The sequence below is a fragment of the Strongylocentrotus purpuratus genome, unplaced genomic scaffold (assembly GCF_000002235.5).
Source record: "Strongylocentrotus purpuratus isolate Spur 01 unplaced genomic scaffold, Spur_5.0 spur5_contig_870, whole genome shotgun sequence".
NCBI classification, from domain to species: domain Eukaryota; kingdom Metazoa; phylum Echinodermata; class Echinoidea; order Camarodonta; family Strongylocentrotidae; genus Strongylocentrotus; species Strongylocentrotus purpuratus.
The window spans coordinates 123,489-145,477 of NW_022145580.1; the positions used below are offsets into that span (position 1 = coordinate 123,489).

Sequence of the window (21,989 nt, forward strand, 5' to 3'; positions counted from 1 at the left end):
TTAATAGAAGTGTACAATGCACAGGGGCGTACAACGGGGGGGGGGGGGGGGATGAGGGGGATGGCATGTACAATCATCCCCCCCCCCCAGGTTTTGGGAAATGATATTTGCTTACTTAATAAGTCATAATGATGATAATAATAGTAATAATGATAATGATAACAATTATAATATTAATAATAATAATAATTATGATGATGATAATAATAATCCTCATCATTATTGTAATTGTGTTTATTGTTATTAGCCGCATTCACACGGTGAAAGCCAATTCAGACGGTAAAAAAAAGATTAAACAGGCGCGGATCTACGGGGGGGGGGGTTAGGAGGTTTAAACCCCCCCCCCCCCCTTGGGCGGCCAAAAAAAAAAAAAAAAAAAAAAAAAAAAAAAAAAGAAAGAAAAAAGAACGCACGCTGGAGAGAAACCCTTTCAAGTGCAAATATTGTGAGAAGATATTCAACTCATCTGGTAACTTAACCAAACATATGATAACTTTGGATATAACTGTGTATTTAACTGTAACTTGATTTAAAAAGACGTTATCATGCACTGCTTTTTATGGTCTCCATTGTGTTAATAGATGCCAGGAAAACATCACTTACGGGGTTCAAATAAACACCCCAAAAAAATCGGCTCGGCGCTTCGCGGCTCGTGGACGATGCTCCGCATCGTCATTATTGTTCACCCCCCCCCCTTAGCAAAAAGCTAGATCCGTCCCTGAGTCATCCCCCCCCCCCCCCCCAGGTGTACGAACCTGTCTACGCCACTGACAATGCACATGTATTCCGCTAATGTATAAAGTAGGGTCTGAATTATCATCTATCCACTATTATACATTCCGTCCCAGGAAAAATATTAAACCGAGAATTATCGATGTTTTATCATAACTTGATCACAATTATGATTAATAAGAAAGACTTGATGCATGGCTGATTGGTGATTAACTGATTACATTTTATTATGTAAAGTAATCGTTTTAATTTGCACTAAAAAAAACACATCAGTCCTTCTTTGAAAAATATAGATGTGATAAATGACGGCATAGCTATTTTCAACCAACCAAAGTGTGAATTTCAAAATAGCTTTTTTTGTTGTTGTTATAGAATGGGGATTTCACACTTGAGCTTTCTCATGAAAATGTCATAATTATGTTGTACAGCAATAGTCATGATTGTAAACTTTGATCTAGCGACGACCTAGTCTGCAAGCACAGACCCTAATTTGACACTTTATCAATAAATCATTGTGCCTTGGGAGAAGCCTAGCCCAGCTACCTATTGGTTGTGTGTGTGTCAGGAGCAGCTATAGTACATGGCCTATGGTAGTCTTATAGTGCAGACTCACTTTTACGACTGACCAGGGTGTGTGCTTGCAGACTAGCGACGACCCTTGAGAACGACAGCACACGAGACTGAACGTTTCCAATCTTTCCTTATTTATTTCTTCGTCTTGTCGGCCTTGTGGGCTGTATGAAGGAGGAGAAGACGAGGGGAGGAAGAGAAGGAGGAGGAGAAATTTAGTTTATAATGGAAGGAGATCAGCTCGAGAAGAAGAAGTGCAAACGGGAGCAAGGTGTAAAAGGCTCTTTAATTATTCGGCTTTATTGATCAAGCTGATGTCAGAATCGAAATTAGGCCAAGTACAATTGGTTTCTTGTTGGAGGAGGGGGTTCCATAAAATGTGATATTTGCTAGCTAGTTCTGTACATAGAAATGCTAATGCCTTCGTATTTGGACGATTTCAACAGAATTGTCTTTAAATTCAAATTTCATAAGTCTAGTACAGAGGCTGAAAACAGAGTGAAATTGCATTAAATTCCTGATTTATATTTGTTAACCATTTTTTCTAATTGTCCTCATATTATAAGACATTTTTTCCCTGTATGAATATAAGCCTTTCAAGGATACCGTACACATCGCACGCTATATTAAGATCTAAAGTCTAGAACTTAATTGCCAGTACGTGTACGTACCGGTACGAGGTTGAGTTCGACTACAAAGTAGTAAGTTATTCTTTAGTGAGTATATTGTCGAACAACAAATATATGTCTCTAAAGTAGAATGTTTAGTAAATGAATATGACACTTAGAGTACTGTTTTCAATTGCATTGAGAGGATATTGTGTGTGTGTTGTGTTCTCTTGCTGCCGCCGTCGAATAGAACAGTCATGAATTATCATATGTTTACGTCGATATACCGCTACTGTGGATCTGTCGGTAGGCGCTAATGTGTGACCAAAGTTCACTTTACTTACATTACTTTATGTTAGTTTAATCCACCGATACTATAGGACTATGCCTGTTCATCGATCGTAGAGGTCTTCTTCAGTGGTTAGGCATATACGTTATCCTTGTCATTTCAAATTAAATAAGTGGGGAAAGGACATTAAAGAAAACAATAGGAATGTGAACAATTAGGAAAAACTGATATTCGATTCATGATTATTTGAATTCTACACAAATTGCTACCAATTTATTTTCCTTCTAGAAAATTAGTCATTAAAAGTATTCCAGTGACATCGCTTTCAAGACAAATTCAATGTCAAATTGGCGTATTTGCCTTAACTGCAGAAATCGCCACATAAAGTTTTAACAATTATAAACGAGTCTTTAATTTACGTAAGAGAGTTACATCTGGTCTATTCAAAAGAGTGATCCATCAAAGGTAAGATAATTTCATGAATCGGAACGCGATATATCATTCAAATAGTTATCACCTTCTACTTACACAACTGCAATATGATGACATTTTTTTACAAAATGAAAATTTCCCGACCCTTGTCGGTATAAGTTTATTAATTTCTTTGGTGATCTTGTGTTACTATTTTCATAAGTACTCAATTTCACTACTCAATTTCGAAGAACATTTGTCTTCAAATAATTGTTTGATACCCTTTCCATTGGGCTACCAGGTTTTCGAAACTTTCCAAATTTTGTTGTTGTTGCACACAATGAAAACGAAGAGGCTCCTCGCCAAGATTGGTGATAGATTTCTGATTTTAATATTCAAATAATTTTTTATAATTTATCAGTTGAATTTATTTTATTTTACTTCTATTTAGGTGTTGATGAGTTGTCACCTAAATGCTGACGTTGAGTGAATTCTGATGAGTCTTGTACAGTGGTGTTTAATTGTCCTTTCAAGAATAAATGGAAGGAGTCTTCATTTTGTTGTATTACACACAAAGTATTGTAATGCTGCTATGAGTGACTGAACATGTTGAAGTTGCTGTGGAAACCCTTGTAATAAGTTGATTTGTATGAAAACAGGAAAACAACAGAAATAAGCTTAAAACGAATCGGACCAATAGTATGGAAGTTACGAATGTTTGAATATGAGATCACTATTAAATTAGATTCTATGCAAATCTCAAATTGGTAGTTTGGTCAGTGGATTGTGACGCAGGACGCGGATAATTCTCCTATTTGCCGTGTACAAAAATATCATTAAATTATGTTTTTCTGTTAGTTTCTTCTCCCTTGGGCCACTGCTCAAAATATATTATAGATAGCATATTATTTATGGGTCCTCCAAAGAGAAACGACCCTCGATCCTGAGATACATTTTTGAAAAATTTAAATTTTAGTCATTTTATATATGCTGGTACTTTTTTTATAATATTTAGTCAGATTTAATTGAATAGTTGGGTTGGATTTCCTTTTAAAGGTAAAGACCAGTTATGGTCATGCGATTACATTGTGAAAGAAACGTTGTGGAATCGATCAGAAAAGGTTGATCATCTAGCATATAAGTATTGGTGTGTACAGCAAGGTTCTGGAATCATCAAAATGATAAGAAATATGGCCAGTCTTCGTAAAGTTACAAGCACTGTATACAGAAAGATGTATATGGGACTATACGCACACATGCTCGACACGTGCGTTTATCTCTCACAGACCATGTAGATAAACTTATTTACCAAATATATCAATAGGCGGTTTCCCGGCAAAATTGTTATCATCATGTATTAGTCAAAGCATATTCTTTCACATGATTGGTAATAAGAGCTTCCATTTCATTTTATGAAATTGGGGCGTTTCCAATACTGGTCTTTACCTTTAACATTCTCTTTCTGTCTCTTAGTCTTAGATCTTCTTTGGGAGTTAGTAGCCAAGAGTTCTGTTAATGCATCACCGTCCATCAAAGTGGAATGGCTTCAATATGGAGAGCATATCTAGGACTGCTTAATAAGTATCCCTTTCGTACACAAGCAGTAACAGCAGGTAAATCAGTTCGTCATTTTGTGTAGATTTAAATATTTGCTTAAATTGTCTCTCGGGTATTGCTATTGTACTCCTTTTTTTGGGGGGGGGGGTGCGTTTCATAATTCCAAGGCACTGCTGAATGGACTTTGTCACCTATATACGCTACCGTGACCCATGCCCATGAAATGACACTTAAAGAGCAGTCTTATTTACTTTCTGTCGTAGAACAAGTATCATTTTTTTTACCACCTGCTCGGGGTCTTTTTTTTTGTGAGGCAAGTGAGAAATGTTTCTGAAAATGCGGTGCTGGTCTATGAAAAGCCATAGGGGGAGGGGACTAAAGACATTCGATGCATGCAAAGTATATGGGTCATTATCAAAATATATTCAATACTTATACAGAAATATACATGCATAATCAAAGCATATTCGATGTTTAAAATAAAATAAATCCGTTATCAAAATATATTCAATGGTGAAGAAAAAATATATGCGTTATTAAAATATTCTGTTTATAGATACAAATATGCACGTTTTTAAACATATGCGAGGTTTAGAAAATAATATTTGTTTGCTATTAAGAGATATTGGATGTTTACGGAGATATTTGCGTTATCAAAATATATTTGATGTTTTTAAAAATACATGCTTTATTAATTTATGTGAAATTATAGTTGAAACAATTATATGACAACAAAAGGACGAGAGCTAGAAAAAAAATTATGTTCAACACAAAAATTATATCGGACAATTTGTACGTACCATGGATGGACGTGAGACAACGCGGGGGGACGGAATGGGCAAACGTGACAGGCTTGATTGCCGTGGATACCGGAGCAGATTTTTAAACTGTCAACTAAATTGTCACGGCAGTCATGGTGCGGATGAGGAACCTAGTAGGCCGTAGTAAAACGGGGTAAACGCAACAAAACGTGACAGTACGTAATAGTTCTAGTACGGTCTGGCACGACACGCTGTTCTCAGGATACAATGATTGCATTTGCTTGGGAGACCTTTGTTATACCGTGGGCACAAACGTGCTTCAAAGCTGCCCGGTGTCCACGTTTTATCCGTAGAAAGCCTTGACAGAACGTGAAAAATGTGTCAGACCTTGATCAGAACGTGAAAAACGTGACGGGCCGGAAGGGAACGTACTGGCATCAGTGGGAGACCGCAGGTTGAACCGTACTGCCTTGGAGCCCTCGGGCCAGCATACCCTTTCCATCCCACTGGCCGTCACGGAAATCGTGATAAACCGTGAGAAAACTTGGCAAAACCTAACGAAACTTGAATACAGAGATAAAATTTGCCAAAATCTCACGCTGCACTACGTTTCGGGCAAACGGGGCTGCCGGGGCCGCAGGGAACATAGTGAAAAGATAGAATAATCGAGCGCAATGTCTAGGTGTACAGCTAGAGCCTACTGTGCTAATGCTACATTTACACTATGTTCCCGGCGGCCACGACAACCACGTTTCAGGCCACCTTGGACGAAACGGGATTGACGTGACACAACGCGGGGGACCGTATGGGCAAACGTGACAGGCCGTGATTGCCGTGGATACCGCGCAGATTTTTAAACTGTCAATAACTTTGCCACGGCAGTCACGGTGCGGATGAGAAACCTAGTAGGCCGTAGTAAAACGGGGTGAACGTAACAACACCTGACAGTCTGTAATAGGCCGTAACAAAACTTGGAGGTGGTCCGTAGTGGGACGGGAGGCCCGCATATTCCCCGGCATCTTACGGTCTTTTCAAGTTTTGTCACGTTCTGTCACGTTTAGTGCACGTTTTGTCACGGTTGCTTCACGGTTGCTGCGCATTTTGTCCCATTTTGCCACGTTTTGCCACGGTTTGCCAAGGTTCTCAAGGCAGACCAGGATGTATGGTAGACGTTTTGTCGCGTTTAATCACGGTGCATCCCGGCGTCTGACGGTTTACGGGCGCGGCGCGTTGCGTTCTGACACGGCGCACGCGGTCGGGAGGTAGTATATAAAAGACAGGCGCGGCAGGAGCTTCATTCGAGTCTGAGCAATCGACAACACATTACTGCATCTGCAATACGAAGAAAGAAGGTCAAGCTATGCCACTGAACTTAAGCCAAGACGTTCGAAGGCCCTCTGTCCTGCACCACCACAACAACCAGTAGTAGAGGATACAATGATTGCTATTGCTTGGGAGGCCTTTTTTTATACCGTGGGCACAATCGTGCTCCAAAGCTGCCCGTCGTCCACGTTTGATCTGTCGAAAGCCTTGACAGAACGTGAAAAACGTGTCAAAACTTGATCAGAACGTGAGAAACGTGAGGGACCCCATCAGAACGTGACGGGCCGGGAGGGAACATACGTTCTGGCATCCGTGGTAGAACGCGGGCCGAACCGTAGTGCGCCTTGGAGCCTCCGGGACTCAGCATCCCCTTCCCCCACGACCCGGGTCGTCACGGAAACCGTGGTAGACCGTGAGAAAACCTGGTAAGACCTAACAAAATTTGAATCCAGAGGTTAAATTGGCCTAAATCCCACGGCGCTCTACGTTTCGGGCAAACGGGGTTGCCGTGGCCGCCGGGAACATAGTGTAAACGTAGCATAAGCAGCCTTGTGACGTGATCTTCATAGCAAAATTTGAACACCAGCATTAAAACAAAGGTAAATTTGTTGTTTTATTTGTGGACCTACATAATTGATAATTAGTTTTTTGAGTGCGTAATCTTGATTTTCATATATGATTAATGTGTTAAGGTACTGGATTTTGTTACATTTTCTATGTACGATCACACACTGACAATTCCATGAAAGGGGAAGTCAACCATAACAGGTCTAAATGATAGATAAAGTACTAGATCGGCCAGACTTATAAATGTAATACAAAAGATAGGGGAGCAATTAATGTATAAAGATATGATTGAACTAACCTTAATGGGCATATGTATGATGTAAGCTGCTCTATTTATTTACTAGTTCAAGGTATCTCTTTCCTTTCTATTCACAAGAGGGGGGTTTTCATGTTTTCTGTGTACAACAGTATTTGGATCAAGAGCAGGATATCCGAGATCAGGATTAGACTCCATAGTCCATCGACGAATTTCTAACATCTTCAATATGTGGGACCAAATAAATTTAAATTACAATTAGAATCACTGATGAAAATGTACTTATGTTCTATTGAAGACATGAGATACAGTAACAATTATTTTTGTGAGAAATTTATTTGCTCTCTGCATGGCATATCTCTGTTTTAAATCTGAGGTTGCTAAATAAAGAGATGCGGATATATATGTACTTCTAATTTATGGCATCTGGACTTTGTCTATCTCTTCAAGTTGATAAGTTAAGTATTATCGGTTAACATAATTGATCTTATCATTATAATGTGCCTATCATTACCGGACCATGCCCCTACAGCAATCATTAACAAAGGAAAAACATAGGTAAGTACAGTCTTATCAATAAATTATGCCGTATAAAACATGCACAAATGATTATGGAAGGATTTCTTTCTCCAAAGCAAACAAATGAATAATTTGTTATCTTTTATAATTTCTATTTTTTTTTGTAATACATTTTATTCTTCTACTTTATTCATTTTGCAATCAAAGTAATTGACATAAAAATACTAAAGTGGTTGACAGATCGAAAAATTACACCAGTATTTATTAATTGATTTTTTTTTCTTCTCATAACTTTAAATTCAAATTCTAGACCGCAGAGCCAGAATTACCTGCAAAATTTTGCTTCATATTATGGAACATCAGTCAGCCTACAAATACAAGCTCCCTTGTACAGCTCCATTTTGGAACTCTTTCTAGAGGTGCTCCTGGCATGATCACGCGTCGATAATTACATGTTGATGCATAATGTGCTTTTGTAGCAATTACAAAATACCAAATACAAAAGAAACAACAGAACATTGTCATTGCAGTGACAACAGAATAACAACCATATGAGTACAGCAATCCTTAATACCTCAAATATTGCTCTTTTAATCTCCACAAAGGTACCTCGACGAGACAGTGGCTGCAATCGGGGGTGGATCCAGCTGGCGGCGAGAGGGGGGGGGGGGGGGTAGCCCAATTCGTGAGAAAATATTTAGCGGCGCGGGGTAGTAAGCACTAATTTTGTTTTTTACTCAACATCCCCATCCCCCCCCCCCCGCCTTGAGCAACAACAAAAAACAAATTGTGGTCACCATCTTTTATTTGCGAGGAATTTATTCATTTTTCATGGGGGGGCATATAAAGGAATGAACAATCACTTTGAAAGCGACAGACAGCTAAGACTCGTGATGTGAGTGTGGTTGTATGTTAATGACAGAGAGACAGAGTCGTAGTGACTTGACCTTGACTTGACCTTAGAAGAACTTTTCGTAAATATTATTGTCTTGACTTTTTTCTGTGGCTTGAAGTCTGGCCTTTTATGAAATTGTCACCCATTTCTATGGTGACACCTGTAACATTATTAGAGTGCCACACATGCTTTTTTGAAATCGGGTGAAGCATACTTTAATAACCTACTAGTTTCTACAGTATTACCATATTTTCGTATTTTAAAGTCAACATATATATTTCCTCATGGATTTGTTGCTACTTTTCATTCCACAACATATCTAGAGGGGAGTTAATTTACTGTAGTGACTTGACCTTTATAGAAGAACTTTACATTTGTAGATATCATTGTATGGCTTGAAGTCTGGCCTATTATTGAATTGTCACCCATTTCTATAGTGACACCTGTAACATTATTGGGGTACCGCACATACTTCTTCTTTATAAACCCTATTGTATTGGGATTTGCAATTATTTTGGGAAGTACATTCCACATCCAATGGCCCGAATTCACAAAGGAGGTTTGTATACAAATGTTTTGACGCGTTTCAAACCAATGTTTGTCTGAACCTTGGTCTGAAACGCATCGAAACGTAGGTTTGTCAACAAACCTCTTTTTGTGAATTCGGGCGAATGTCGGCCCGAATTCACAAATGTGTTGGGATGTGCAACCAACCAATGTACTGGTAAAGCATATACAGCTGTACATGAATATTTATATAATATTGGATGGCTTTGAATGGGAAACAAGAATATATTGCTCGAGCTATGACAATATTGGACGAGTCAAAGACGAGTCTAATAATTATTGTCTTAGCGAGAGCAATGTATTCCTGTATCACACGAAAACAAAGCCATACAATATTATTATTATTATTATCTATAATATTCTGACAAGTTAAAAAACAAACTTCGACTTACCTCGGTAAATATGGCTTTGTTTTCGTATGATATCGATATCAATAGTTGAAGATCCCGGATGACTGAGAAATACAATTCAAGATATTGAATACGCTGATTTATTGTACCACTTGAAATCCTTATATATATATATATATACGTATATATATATATATAAAATAATACACTTGTTTTTGCCACACCTATTTTGGTATGGTATGGTATGGTATTTATTGAATCATTCATTCCAGTTCAGAATTAAACATATGTATAATTTGCATTTTAAAAACAAGAGTACAATTTAAAACAGCATCATTTACATAATTATAAGTATACGTATACGTGTTTATCCTTAATTTTGTACCAAATGTAAAATAATCAACAATACGAACATGGGGAACAGGGGAATATGTACCTAAATAAAATACGAAAGTGAGGAAGAGAAAAGGGAAAGATAGAGAGATGGAGAAAGAGAAAAAATAGAGAGAGGAGAAAAGGAGAGAGAGAGAGAGAGAGGGACAAGAGGTAAAGAAGGTGGAAGAGAGAAAGGGGGATCTTGCCAACAATTATTAAAAAGTATGCATTGCAACACTACGAATAGTATTAATTAGATGAACAAAAAGTACATTGTAAACATTGTATGGCGCACCTAAAAATCTTTGGTAAGGTTATATGAAAATGTATCTATGATAACACTTTTTTAACGCAGATGATAGTAGAAACATTAAGAAAGTATAATAACAACCTCTTATAAAAAAAAAATTAAAATACATGCGGATATAGCAGAGAAGTTCAAAAGGAGTAATTACAGACCTGAGTAAACCAATAGTGTTAAGATAGAATATCGGGCAACCATGGGCAATTTAACATAATAATTATACAATAGACAGTACACATTACCAATTGAGATAAAGCGTATTGGAAATGTTTACATTAAGTTTCTACATTTAGCAATAATATATTTGTTCAATCCAAGATAGTTGATTTAACCTAAAATATAATGCATTAAGATTTGGCGAATTGAAGATGTGTTCAGGAAAGATTGCAAATAATTAATATAAAAAAAAAAAACCTAATTTGATCTTGATACAGAAATAAAATTTTGGAAAAAATAAATGTAGTTCACAAATTTTGGCAATATTATGCTATCATCAAAGTTGAACAAAAGCGAGGATGCCACATCATGACTGGTTCAAAAGCCTTACTAGATAGGGTAAAGAACTTTGTAGCGTTCTGTCCTACACTTGATTTCACGTAGCCTGTTTTTATGTCTCAATTGTCTTCGAGAACACTGGCTTTCAGGTAACCACTCACGAAAGTTACAGTAGACGGACCTAGCAGAGCTCTTCTCTTCTGTCTCTCAGAGAGGACAGGTTACACATTGCGAGAGCCTGACGGTAGGATTCATATCTTAATCCTATAATGGTCCGCAGGGCACGTTTTTGGATTGACTCTATTCCTGGTTTTGAGTTTATAGTGACGAATGCCATACTACACAACAGTATTCTAGAACCGGTCTTATGTAGGAAGTAAAAGCTGCATGTGATCAAATCATGAAGTGGCATGGAGAAACGTTTGAGCGTCCGTAGCAGATAGAGTTTCTTGGCTGCTGTTGATGTAATGTAGTTGACGTTTTCGATTCACCGAAGATCACTGCTAAGGACGACGCCAAGCAATTTCACGTGTTGCTTGTCCGGGATTTGATTATCGCCGATCATAACTTCCACTGGTGGGAGCTGTCGACGAGCAAATGATACCCTCATGAGTGGATGGGTTTAGACGCATATTCAAGTCCTTACACCATTCTTCAAATACAGACAATGTAGCATTAAGACAACTTGGTAAATTTGATGCGAATACCCGAATCAAACGTGGTGAGATTCCGTCCGGTCCACCACTTTTCCAAGGGTTGTATGGTTGGCAAAGTGTCCAGCTGAATCGGTTTGAACGCAGGAATCTCGTTCAAATCAAGGGATAGGGTGTCCTTTCCGATGCTTACGAAGTACGAGTTTATGGCATTGGCTATTGCCAACGTGTTCGAACAATTTATATTTGGCAACGAAATAGACGTTTCTTGTTGCCTATTCGAGGTGATCAGTTTGATAAACAGTGTGTCCCGAAAAAAACTATACACTTTTGAAATGGCTGCCGAATAAAAAATATATGATTCTAGGGGGGAAAGTTGTATATGTATGGAAAGCCCATAAACTCAACTTTCATATGACACCAACAAGTTTGAAAATAATTCATGCTTGGGTGAGCACTGCTCACTTTTGTAAAGGGTATGAAAATTAGGTTGCGCAGGAATTAGCCTTCCAATGTGTGAGAGGTAAATCCTTTGGAGCTTACAACATTGAGGGTGATATGATAAATTCATGATTTGCTGAGTGAATTCCATGGTTTATTAAACCAAACTTTTATGCACGGAACAGGAATTTCATTTTTCTATTGTAGCATTGTAACTTTCCCTGGTATACTCAGTGGTGTGTTCATGAGAGTCAGGATGGGGTGATGGTACATGTTGTAATTTCCATGTTACAAACTGTTATTTTTTACATTTGTGACTTTGAATAAAAACCTTCACCCCACATTTCAGTTACCATTTACCTGAAGAATAAGTAGCCGACATCTTGGACATTCCTTTTTTCAACAAACCGTATTTGAATATTCGATTTACATTATCCCTACCTGGGTATTGAATAAATCAATGAGATGTTCAACTAATCTTACAATAATTGAAATGTGGGGTGAAGGTTTTTATTCAAAGTCACAGATGTAAGAGAATAACAGTTTGTAACATGGAAATTACAACATGTACCATCACCCCATCCTGACTCCCATGAACACACCACTGAGTCTAACAGGGAAGTTACAGTGCTACAATAAAAAATGCCATTCCTGTTCACTCATGCATAAAATGTTAATCCCATAAACCAAACATTTCACTCAGCAAACCCAAAATCATCACAATTGATCATAAATTGGTCATATCATCCTTAATTCCGTAAGCTCCAAAGGATTTACCTCTCACACATTGGAAGGCTAATTCCTGCGCAACCTAATTTTTTTCATACCCTTTACAAAAGTGAGCAGTGCTCACTAGAGCATGAATTATTTTCGCAACTTTTGGTGTCATATGAACGTTGAGTATATGAGCTTTCCATACATATATAACTTTTCCCCTAGAATCATATATTTGTTATTCGGCAGCCATTTCAAAAGTGTATAGTTTTTTTCGGGACACACTGTATATGTACCACGAAGAATATGATCAACAACCCGTGTAAGGTACTGAACAAAGTAATTTACATGAGCATTAGTTGGGGTTAGTAAACTGATGCCACAAATATTGAAGAGACGTTCCTAGGTAATCGTGTTGGTCGGATGGGTATCCAAACAACCTCATGTTCTTCCGGAACGTCCATGTGGGGTTTAAGTGGGGTTCATAGTAGATTTCACATAGATAGCGACTCCTCCACCACGTTGAGAAACTCGGCTGTTAATTGTTGAGAAAGTTGTAGTTTGAAATGCTGAACGCGGTCTCCAAAACACGTACTATCTTGGAACCATGCAGGTCTCACTCACGTAAACAATGTCCATGTCATAATTTTGAACGAGAAACGTGAATTCGTCGAACTTATTATTCAATGATCTTGCGTTAAGCATATACATAGAAGGTAATGATGGTGATTGAGTAGGGAGGGCCTTAATGTTTCTCAATGTTCTTGTCCTAGTCATGGCTGGCTCTTTGACTTGACAACTTTTATTTGTCGTCGGATCTTTTTCCCTGCCCGGCAACCTCTTTTACGAGCAATTCCAAGTTCATGTAAAGTTTCAAACGCATCCCGAGGTATACGACTTTTCGGTTGAGGGCGTAACCTGACAAGTTCATTACTGCTATAACGAATCACTCTGTCTTGTCCGTCGACCGAATGATGGCTATTTAAAAGCGCATATATTAACTAATAAATATTTGATAACGCATACTTTGTTCAACTCGAATATGCTTTGATAACGCCTATATCTTTTATAAACATCGAATAACTTTTAATTGCGCATATTTATTTTCTTATAAACATTGATACTGCCCCATATATTTTGCGGGGATCAATATATATTTAGTTTTTTCCCATAATGGCTTTCCATACTGGCCACTGAGTAAAGTATGCATGCATACAAGTGGCCAATCTAGGGAGTATGGAGCATTTCAAAGTACCCCTTCCCTCATTGTTCATACATTGTCTTGAATATTTGTTTTATTTTCCTGTTGCTCATTTGTTGTCATAGCTAATATAACTGTTTTCTTTTTAATACACTTGATTTGCAGGTGTGCTATTCTTCACGTCAGACTGCATCTCTCAGCAGGCGGTAGAGGGGATAGGATGGAAGAATCATGATAAAATAAGGACTGTCAGACAAACTGCATTTGGGTTGTGCTTTGCAGTAAGTAATACTAGGTGATATTTTGTCAATGTCTTTCATTACTCCCACTCCCCCCTCATGAGTTTAACACTTTGAACTAACTTATCAACATTTTAGATATAATGATAATAATAGTTGGTTCTTGTATAGCGTTCATGCATATCAGACTTGATATTCCTGGCGCTCCAGCTTGATGTACGCTAATTTGTAAGAGAGACTTGTAATATATATTCTGCTAGATTTGTGACCTTTTTAAATACGCGTACCTTTTTTTTTTACCATTATCAGGGTCCAACTTTATTTGCATGGTACAAGCTCCTCAATAGAATCTACCCTGGCTCTGGGAAGCTGACCCCTCTATGGAAGATGCTTACAGATCAAGTAAGTCGATCATATACCTCTTATTTGTTTGTTATTTTCGACTCAATCAAGACTCTTCAATATTTTGGTTGTTTGTGGGATGTGATAGATAGATATTTTGAGAAGTTTATTGAAAGAGAAAGTTAAACAGAAGGTGTGTATCTATCTTTACTATTTTACACATATATTACTTTGCAGACTACTTTTCTCTGTCTTGAGTCTAATATTAGCTACGTGGTTATCAACATGCATTTTTATTTTACTTTTAGGCATGAAGAGCATTAATGATGTGCGCCGCTTGAAAACCGTTGATGCCTTTATTTTGCACATTGTTGTTAATAAAAACATAACTCTTCAGCGATTCAACCTTTTAAAAGGGCTACTTATCTATCCTTGTAACATCCAGCATCTGTATTAATGTATGGAAAACTTATAACTTGTACAGAGCCCAAAGGACATGAGTTTCATTTGAGAGAGAGAGAGAGTATACACCTTTTTAGCTATCAGCAGATTAAAAAAATAATCTGTCAATACATTGCTTAGATGACATTTTTGGTATATTAAAAGTGAGTTGATATTATATACAGTAGTCTGTCCCTTCTGCTTTAATAGAAGAAGGGAAATTTCAGACAAACTTGTCTTGTCCATTTCGTTCATAAACTATTTGTATTGTTTGTTTTACAGAGTGTGTGTGCGCCAACCTTTCTCGTTGCGTATTTCTCAATCGTTGCCTTGACAACAGGGAAGAAAGTGGATGAAGTCCCTGCCATTGTGAGAAGGGTGAGTATTTCTTCCTCGAAAGCATTGATGCAATCAGTAATTTCATGATTAGTATCTTCATTAGTAGTTCATCAGGATGTTTAAATGCATGGGTGTCATTGATATTATCTAATTGATTATATTTGTCTAAAAGAAGCATGAATCATGATATTTATGTGAATTGATATGTGGGATAGAATATGATACGCAGTTAATCAAATAGCATTTACCTTTTGTACAGGTGTCTATTTTTTTAAACTGATCTTTCTTTGAGGATTGCCCGGGGGGGGGGGGGGGGCTCTCCTGTAAGAATCAATTTATCATTGTAGCAGCATTTTAACTATAATTGTACAATTACAATATACATGGATACTGTAGAAAATCATAGAGATTTACATTTTGTTCAAAAGAAGAAGAATCATTTTTATATGTGATTAGAGTTCGATGAGTTTGTCCCATTCATAACGTTTCTTTCTTCCAGGATGTACCTAGTACCTATGCTAAAGGGCTGATGGTAAGTATCGATCAAATTCAGTTCAATTCTAATTTATTTAAGATCAGCTACAAAAGCGTTGAATGGTGTCAAAAGCATAAAACAGTGATAAAAGGTATAAAACTCAATGCCATGGCAAATATCATAACATTGGCTTATTCGTAATCGTGATCTATTCTATATCTACATCTAAGGTGTTACTGGACAGGACCAATTGGTATACACGTCCATACTTCCATGGCAACACAAACTGTCATAAAACATCACAACTGAGGGTGCAGAGTTCATAAATCAGATAAAAAGATGCTCATAAAATTACAGTGGGTTGCAAATAGACATCATCTAATTTTAGATGAGGTTGAGCTACTTTGACCCTCTAGCCCGCCTGTGTACAGCTGCGCTGAGTGGTCATTTTGCATGACCAATTTGAGACTTGGACGATTGAAATTCCATTTGAGAACATATATCCTGTTTTATATCATTTGTACTTTTCAAAAAACTTGCTAAGTTTTTCTTGACTATTTGTTATGTTCTGAATATAACTAGTTTGCTATGAAGGGTACATGGCCATTTGTTTTACATAATGATTTATTGATGTCTCTCTCTCTTTTCTCCTTTACAGATCTGGCCGGCAGTACAACTTGTCAATTTCTACTATGTGCCTCTTCTACACAGGTATTTAAAGGATCTTAGTATTACAACTTCCTGAATCTCTTTTAATAAAAATGAAAACCTTGCATTTAGCCTAGCTCAGTCTGGCACCCAAACTATGTGTATTAAATTACTAATCTTATTAAAATGAAAGAAAAAATAAATATGCCCTGTGTTCCGCAATTTTGAAGCATTGCACAGTTGCCAACAATAGACACATTATTGCAAAGAAAATACTAGATAATATGCTTTGGCAGAAGAGGTAAAAAAAAAAAAATGGTCAAAGATATATTAAGGTTTGGGTCTGGGAAAGAAGAGGTGTTTTTTTTTTAAAGGGCAAAAAAGGGCTGTGGAGGAGTGGTTGCTATGCAATATTGGACAAAAAACGTCATTTATCTCTTGCAAATCCTCTTTCTTTTACTCCATCTTTCTTTTTTCTCTTCCTCAATCAACTCGTTCCCTCTAATCTCTTTCACAGAGTGATGGTTGTCAATGTAGTTAATATTGTGTGGACCACCTATTTAAGCTGGAAAGCAAACGCTGCCGAGAATAGAATATAACATCCACCTCTAGACCTACCTGCACTGATCTCAATACATATTCAAATATAATGATGCACGGTGATGAAAAGATGTACTACCAGTTTGTGCCCATGTACGTTGTGATTCCAAAATTTATTGAGATGGTGTGTTTTTTTGGATGGCCATAGCTCAAAGGAAAACTCCGCCTTGATCATGATCCAACATGATATTCACAAGCCCAAATTGCCAGTTCTTCCTCAATCAACTCGTTCCCTCTAATCTCTTTTGTATTGTAGAATGCCGTAACTAATTATCTTCATAAGTGTTAACAATGGTTCATAATTTCATCATATTTGTTTGAATTTCAACATTTTATTCTTTTATATCTATTTACCGAGGTGAGATTTTCATTTATGTTTTGCAAGCCATCTGTACTCTCGAATTATATGAATGATTCAGAGTGATACAGAATTGTATTTACCCCCTGTTTTAGAAAATTGTTGTTGTATTTCATACATTTTCATACTTTTCTTTTTAGATACATGTTAGATGAGATTTCCTTTTGCGGTTTGGAAGCCATTTATGCTCTCCATATAGTAATTAGGAATGATACCAAATTACGGTTTATGTTACACATGGTTCTAGCAATCCTGGGAATCAGAAAAAATGGTCAGGGAAACTTAAGAAATATAACTCAGATCATGGACCAATCTGGGAATTTTATTGACCGAAGAAGAAAGTAGTGAGTCTCTTTATGTTGTCTTGCATTCAAACAGCTAGTGTATCCACTAGGTGACTGGTTTTCAGTAAGGAAATATCATGAAATAAATATCATGAAATTTAACATTTTGTTTTCATGAAATGCTGGGACCTCTTACAGGCAGGTCAAGTTTTTAGTACCATTTTTCTATTTTTTTTTTAAACTCAGTACAATAGATGAATAATTCATTCAATTATTAATTTTAAATTGAATCATCTGATGTATGTTCATATTGTCAACCAATCTTCATTAGTCCAAACTAAATTCATACGACTTATCTAAAATGAATAGCTTTAAGATTTTACAAATACACATTCCTTGAAAGGGTAAAAAATAAATACAACTTTGCTAATGATATGTAAATTGTGCTTTGTGTGTGAATGACTGAAAGTTCTTGTACTACTTTTGTCTGGTATTTTACAAATGTATGTTGGGTTTTAAACAATTATTTTACATCATTTGCACCTAGATGGTTAATATTTGGGGGAGTTCTTATGATGTTTTCAGGGTGCTTTTATGCTTTTATATTGTCTCGCATACTTTGGGAGGCCCTTCAATCAAAGTAGGATATAATTTATGTCAATAAGGAGTACAGTGTGAAATAGTATTTTGGTTGAAAATGTACAATGTAAAGGAGATATTTATGAAATCAAGTCACAAATAATGTTGATATGTAACTACATGCATTGCCATGGCAACCTAGTTTTTAGGTAATCTTGTAATGCCATGGTAAGATTTGTGACATGTGTTTTGACTTGATGATCAGGGTGTTGCCTGGCCAATTTTAAGGAGGGGGGGGGGGGTTGTTCAGGGGCAGATCCAGGGGGCCCGGGCCCCTACCCCATATGGAAACGTTGTATCATCCGCTCAATCTGACTTGCGTGCATAGAACCATGAAAAAGTGAAGTTTTCTAAAAATGTGCGTTTCTTTCCAGCATTGGGGCGCCCGGAAGTCACTCGGGTAACATTTCATAAAGTATAATATAAAAAGACCATATGCAAATTTTCTGTACTTTTGTCGGAAAAACATATTTATCCAGCGCAATGTCGTCTCTTTTTTGCGTTGGAGAAGAGCAAATAGCGAGTTTCAATCACACTTTGGCTGCTCTCGCAAGCTCTCACTCGTTTCACTGTAGTCAAGCGACTTTGGGGCAAGCGGTTAATGAAAATACTAATCGTTAGCTTTCTTCTGGTATTAAACTTTTTTTGATTGATTGTATAATTTTGTTGGAATAAAGGAAACAAAAAGGCTTGACCGATAACTTATCAGCGTCTGAATTGACCTTTGACCTTGAATTCCCTGATGCAAGCGCACTAATGACGTCATCTTCGCTAAATCGGTGTCTTTTATCGTAAAATGCTACACTTTCACAATGTTTTTACATCTTTTTTAATTATTAGTAAGATATAACATATTTTGTCTGATATCACTGACGTTTTGGGTTTTATTCAATGAGTAATTTTAAAATAATTAAGAGCCATTTTACTGTTTTAATTTACTGGATCGTACCATTAAAGTTGCAGGGTAGAAAGATGCATTTTCCAACCGCGCCAAATTTAATTTACGTTCCGACATTCCGTTAAATGGTTTCGTGTTGTTAAGAATCCACTGCTTTCTGCTCCACCAAACGTCCACATGCGGAGTCGTTTATCAACTAAATTATTCAAATTTATGGATGCTTCCTTCCCAGGTGTTTGTGTTGTTGAAGCATTTCATTCACCCGCTATCATTCCTTGTACTCCAATTGCCAGAACGCAAACTACATTTTGATTTTATAGTTTCATCGGAGTCGTTTATCAACGTTATTCAAATTTATGAATGCTTCCTCCCCAGGTGTTTGTGGTGTTTATGCATTTCATTCACCTGTTATTATTCTTTGTACTTCAATTGTTCGAATACAAAATGCATTTTGGTTTTATAGTTTCATGCAATAAGTAAGTCAATAAAAGAGTATGTTCTGCACAATAAAAACAATGTGTGTCCCTATTGTACAATGTAATGTGTCCCCTTTATTTTGTAATAGTTAATTTACCGATTCACAAAATGGAACTACCTGCCCGATGAAGCCAGTGGCCCGTGACCCCTGAGCACTCAACAACAAAAAGTGCTCATTACAACCCCCCCCCCCCTCCCCCGCTTATCCGCCCCTGGATTCGTTAGACCGTACTTGATTATTATCCAAAAAGTTCGCTGAAAATTAACGTCAAGCAAAAATAATAGGGTCTATGAAATTTGCCGCACGTCTGGTCTCCCTGCAAAAGAAATGTCAACACATAACACCCATCCTCAAAGATTGACATTGGCAGCCGGTTACATTGCGTTTTCAGTTTAAAATTATTTTGCTAACATTCAAATCGCTCCATGGTCTGTCTCCTGAATATCTCTCTGAATTTGTATATGTTCCACCAATTTCCTTGCGTTCTGCATCACAAAACCTCCTCGTAGCTATAGATAGGCAGAACAAAGGCATGTGCAGGGGCGTCGCTAGAAGGGGATGTGGGGGTGCGACCCCCCCCCCCCCCCCACCTATCAGGATATTGTCAGGAAAAATGAGAAAAGGGGGAGGGAAAAAGAGATTGAAAGAAAATGAAAAGAACAAAGGAAAGGAAAGAGAAGAGAAGAAGAAGGAAAAAGAGAAAAGGAGAGGAAAAAAGGAAAAGAAGAGAAAGGACAAAAGGACTGAAGAAGAATAAAATGAAACAAAAGAAACGGAGGGATGAAAGAGGGGAGAGAGAGAGTGGGGGTAAGAGCATGAGAGAGGAAGGGTGTAAGTAAAAGAGAGGGAATGGGGGTTGTTGGGTGGAGTCATCTCGTCGAGGAAGCAAAAAAGATACGCATAGATATGTTGCTGTGTCGGGTCAGCTGTGTCGGTATTCTTGCTCGATCCTTGTGTACTATGTTAATGAACTTGTTGAGATGTAATGTTGGCTTGCCGGCGAAGCGTGACTTTTTATCAGCTGTGACGACTCCGAGCTAGACTTCAACTTACTATAGTGCATGGGCGTAAATCTGCAATTGATACCAGTTCAGGGGGATGATCTATTCATTCATCCCCCCGAACAATAGGTATTACGTAAGGATTGACGCCCATGCTATAGTGTATAATAATTTTATTTTCTTGAAGTTTCACCAGCAATCATTAAAAATCACTGTCAATTGTCATTGTCAACCTTGCTATAATATCAACAACAACAAAAAAGAAATCGCAGCAGTGAGCTTCGAACCCGGGACGTCGGTGTTCAAGCGCAGCACTCTTGCCGATCACGCCACACCAAATAGTTGCGGCGTTTGAAACCATATTATTTATATCGATACGATGCTGACTAGTCCTGACGAAATTAACCATAATATTGCATGCGCAGGTATAGATAGTTCTTAGGAAAAGTAGCCACAGCCCTCTGGCCCCGGATTTACAGGGCTAAATTGGTAGACATTGGCATTAATGTATTTGTCGGTAATTGGTGGCTAATTTCGTTAGCCATCGGTGGCCTCTACACCCCTCCCCCCCCCCCCCGCCACTGAAAAAGGTCTAGCGACGCCCCTGGATAGGGCTGTCGCTCATATTGCACCATTTTAATGGAATTCTCTCCCTAACTCCCTACGTTGTATATCCAATACTGAAACATTCATTTCTGTAAACTCAAAACTCATCTTTTCAAATTATGCCCATAACGGTACTAAAAGAAAAATAATGTTGTAATTTTTCTCTTTCTAAGAACTTCATTGTTTTATGTTCTGTTTACTCATCTTCATTTTATGATCTTGTTATATTGTATATATGTATATATATTGCAAGCGCAATGAAATGTCAACAGACATGAAATGTGCTATAAAAGAACAAAGTATTATTATTATTATTATAATATTCGATTTTAAGAGAATTCGATATATCTTTGAAACTTGGGCTAATGTGAGGGCTATTTGAAAGAATGGTCAACATTTATCATTAACTTCTATTATAGCTACATGCAGGCGCGTACGCAGGATTTTTTCAAGGGGGGGGTTTTAACATTTTTAAATCGGGCCGAAAATTTCGCATCGACTCAGCCAGCCGCCGAATAAGCGGGGGGGGGGGAGGAGGGGGAGTAAGGTCACCTTTTTTAGGTCAGCCATGGGAATATTTTTTTTTTTTTTTTTTATTATTAAAAAAAAAAAAAAAACCAAAGGGGGGGGGGGGTTCGGTTTTTTTAAGGAGGGTTTATACACATACAAATACCAAGGGGGGGATAACCCCCCAAACAACCCCCCCCCCCCCCCCCCTGCGTACGCGCCTGGCTACATGTATGCAGAAGCCACCGACAGGACATACTTTTTTCAGAAACATTATTCAAACGGTAGCCTTTGTGGAACTCACTTATTGTTTGTTTTCCATTACGATCTGCAAATCTCACACCATTCTAAGCAAACAAATACGAATTCGGTGTATATATTTGTACATTTAGTGTATTTAGATGTATTTGCCAGCAATGGTAACTGCACACTCGCGTTGAAGAAGTAACCATGAACTTGTTTTGGTTGAGCTGTAGTAGCCTGTGGTACGTCAACCGGGGCGTATAGTTTCGGGGATCTGCTCATTTGAGAAACTTCCGAGGTTAT

At 37.6% G+C, this 21,989-nt stretch overlaps 1 protein-coding gene across 1 annotated transcript; it reads left to right on the top strand.

Moving 5' to 3' along the window:
- Window positions 1–1,942: 1,942 nt before the first annotated feature.
- LOC115918393 (protein Mpv17-like) lies at window positions 1,943–17,102 on the top strand. The gene is made up of 8 exons (XM_030976303.1): window positions 1,943–2,003; window positions 4,084–4,223; window positions 13,754–13,869; window positions 14,137–14,229; window positions 14,893–14,988; window positions 15,449–15,481; window positions 16,083–16,135; window positions 16,590–17,102. The coding sequence occupies exons 2-8, from the start codon at window positions 4,151–4,153 to the stop codon at window positions 16,669–16,671; spliced, it is 546 nt and encodes a 181-aa protein (XP_030832163.1). The 5' UTR covers window positions 1,943–2,003; window positions 4,084–4,150; the 3' UTR covers window positions 16,672–17,102.
- The last annotated feature ends 4,887 nt before the right edge of the window (window positions 17,103–21,989 follow it).

Coding starts and splice junctions, on each gene's coding strand:
- LOC115918393 (XM_030976303.1), top strand. CDS start 4,151: ATGGCTTCAATATGGAGAGCATATCTAGGACTGCTTAATAAGTATCCC. Junction 14,230..14,892: donor GGAAGATGCTTACAGATCAA/GTAAGTCGATCA, acceptor TTTGTTTTACAG/AGTGTGTGTGCGCCAACCTT. Junction 14,989..15,448: donor TCCCTGCCATTGTGAGAAGG/GTGAGTATTTCT, acceptor TCTTTCTTCCAG/GATGTACCTAGTACCTATGC.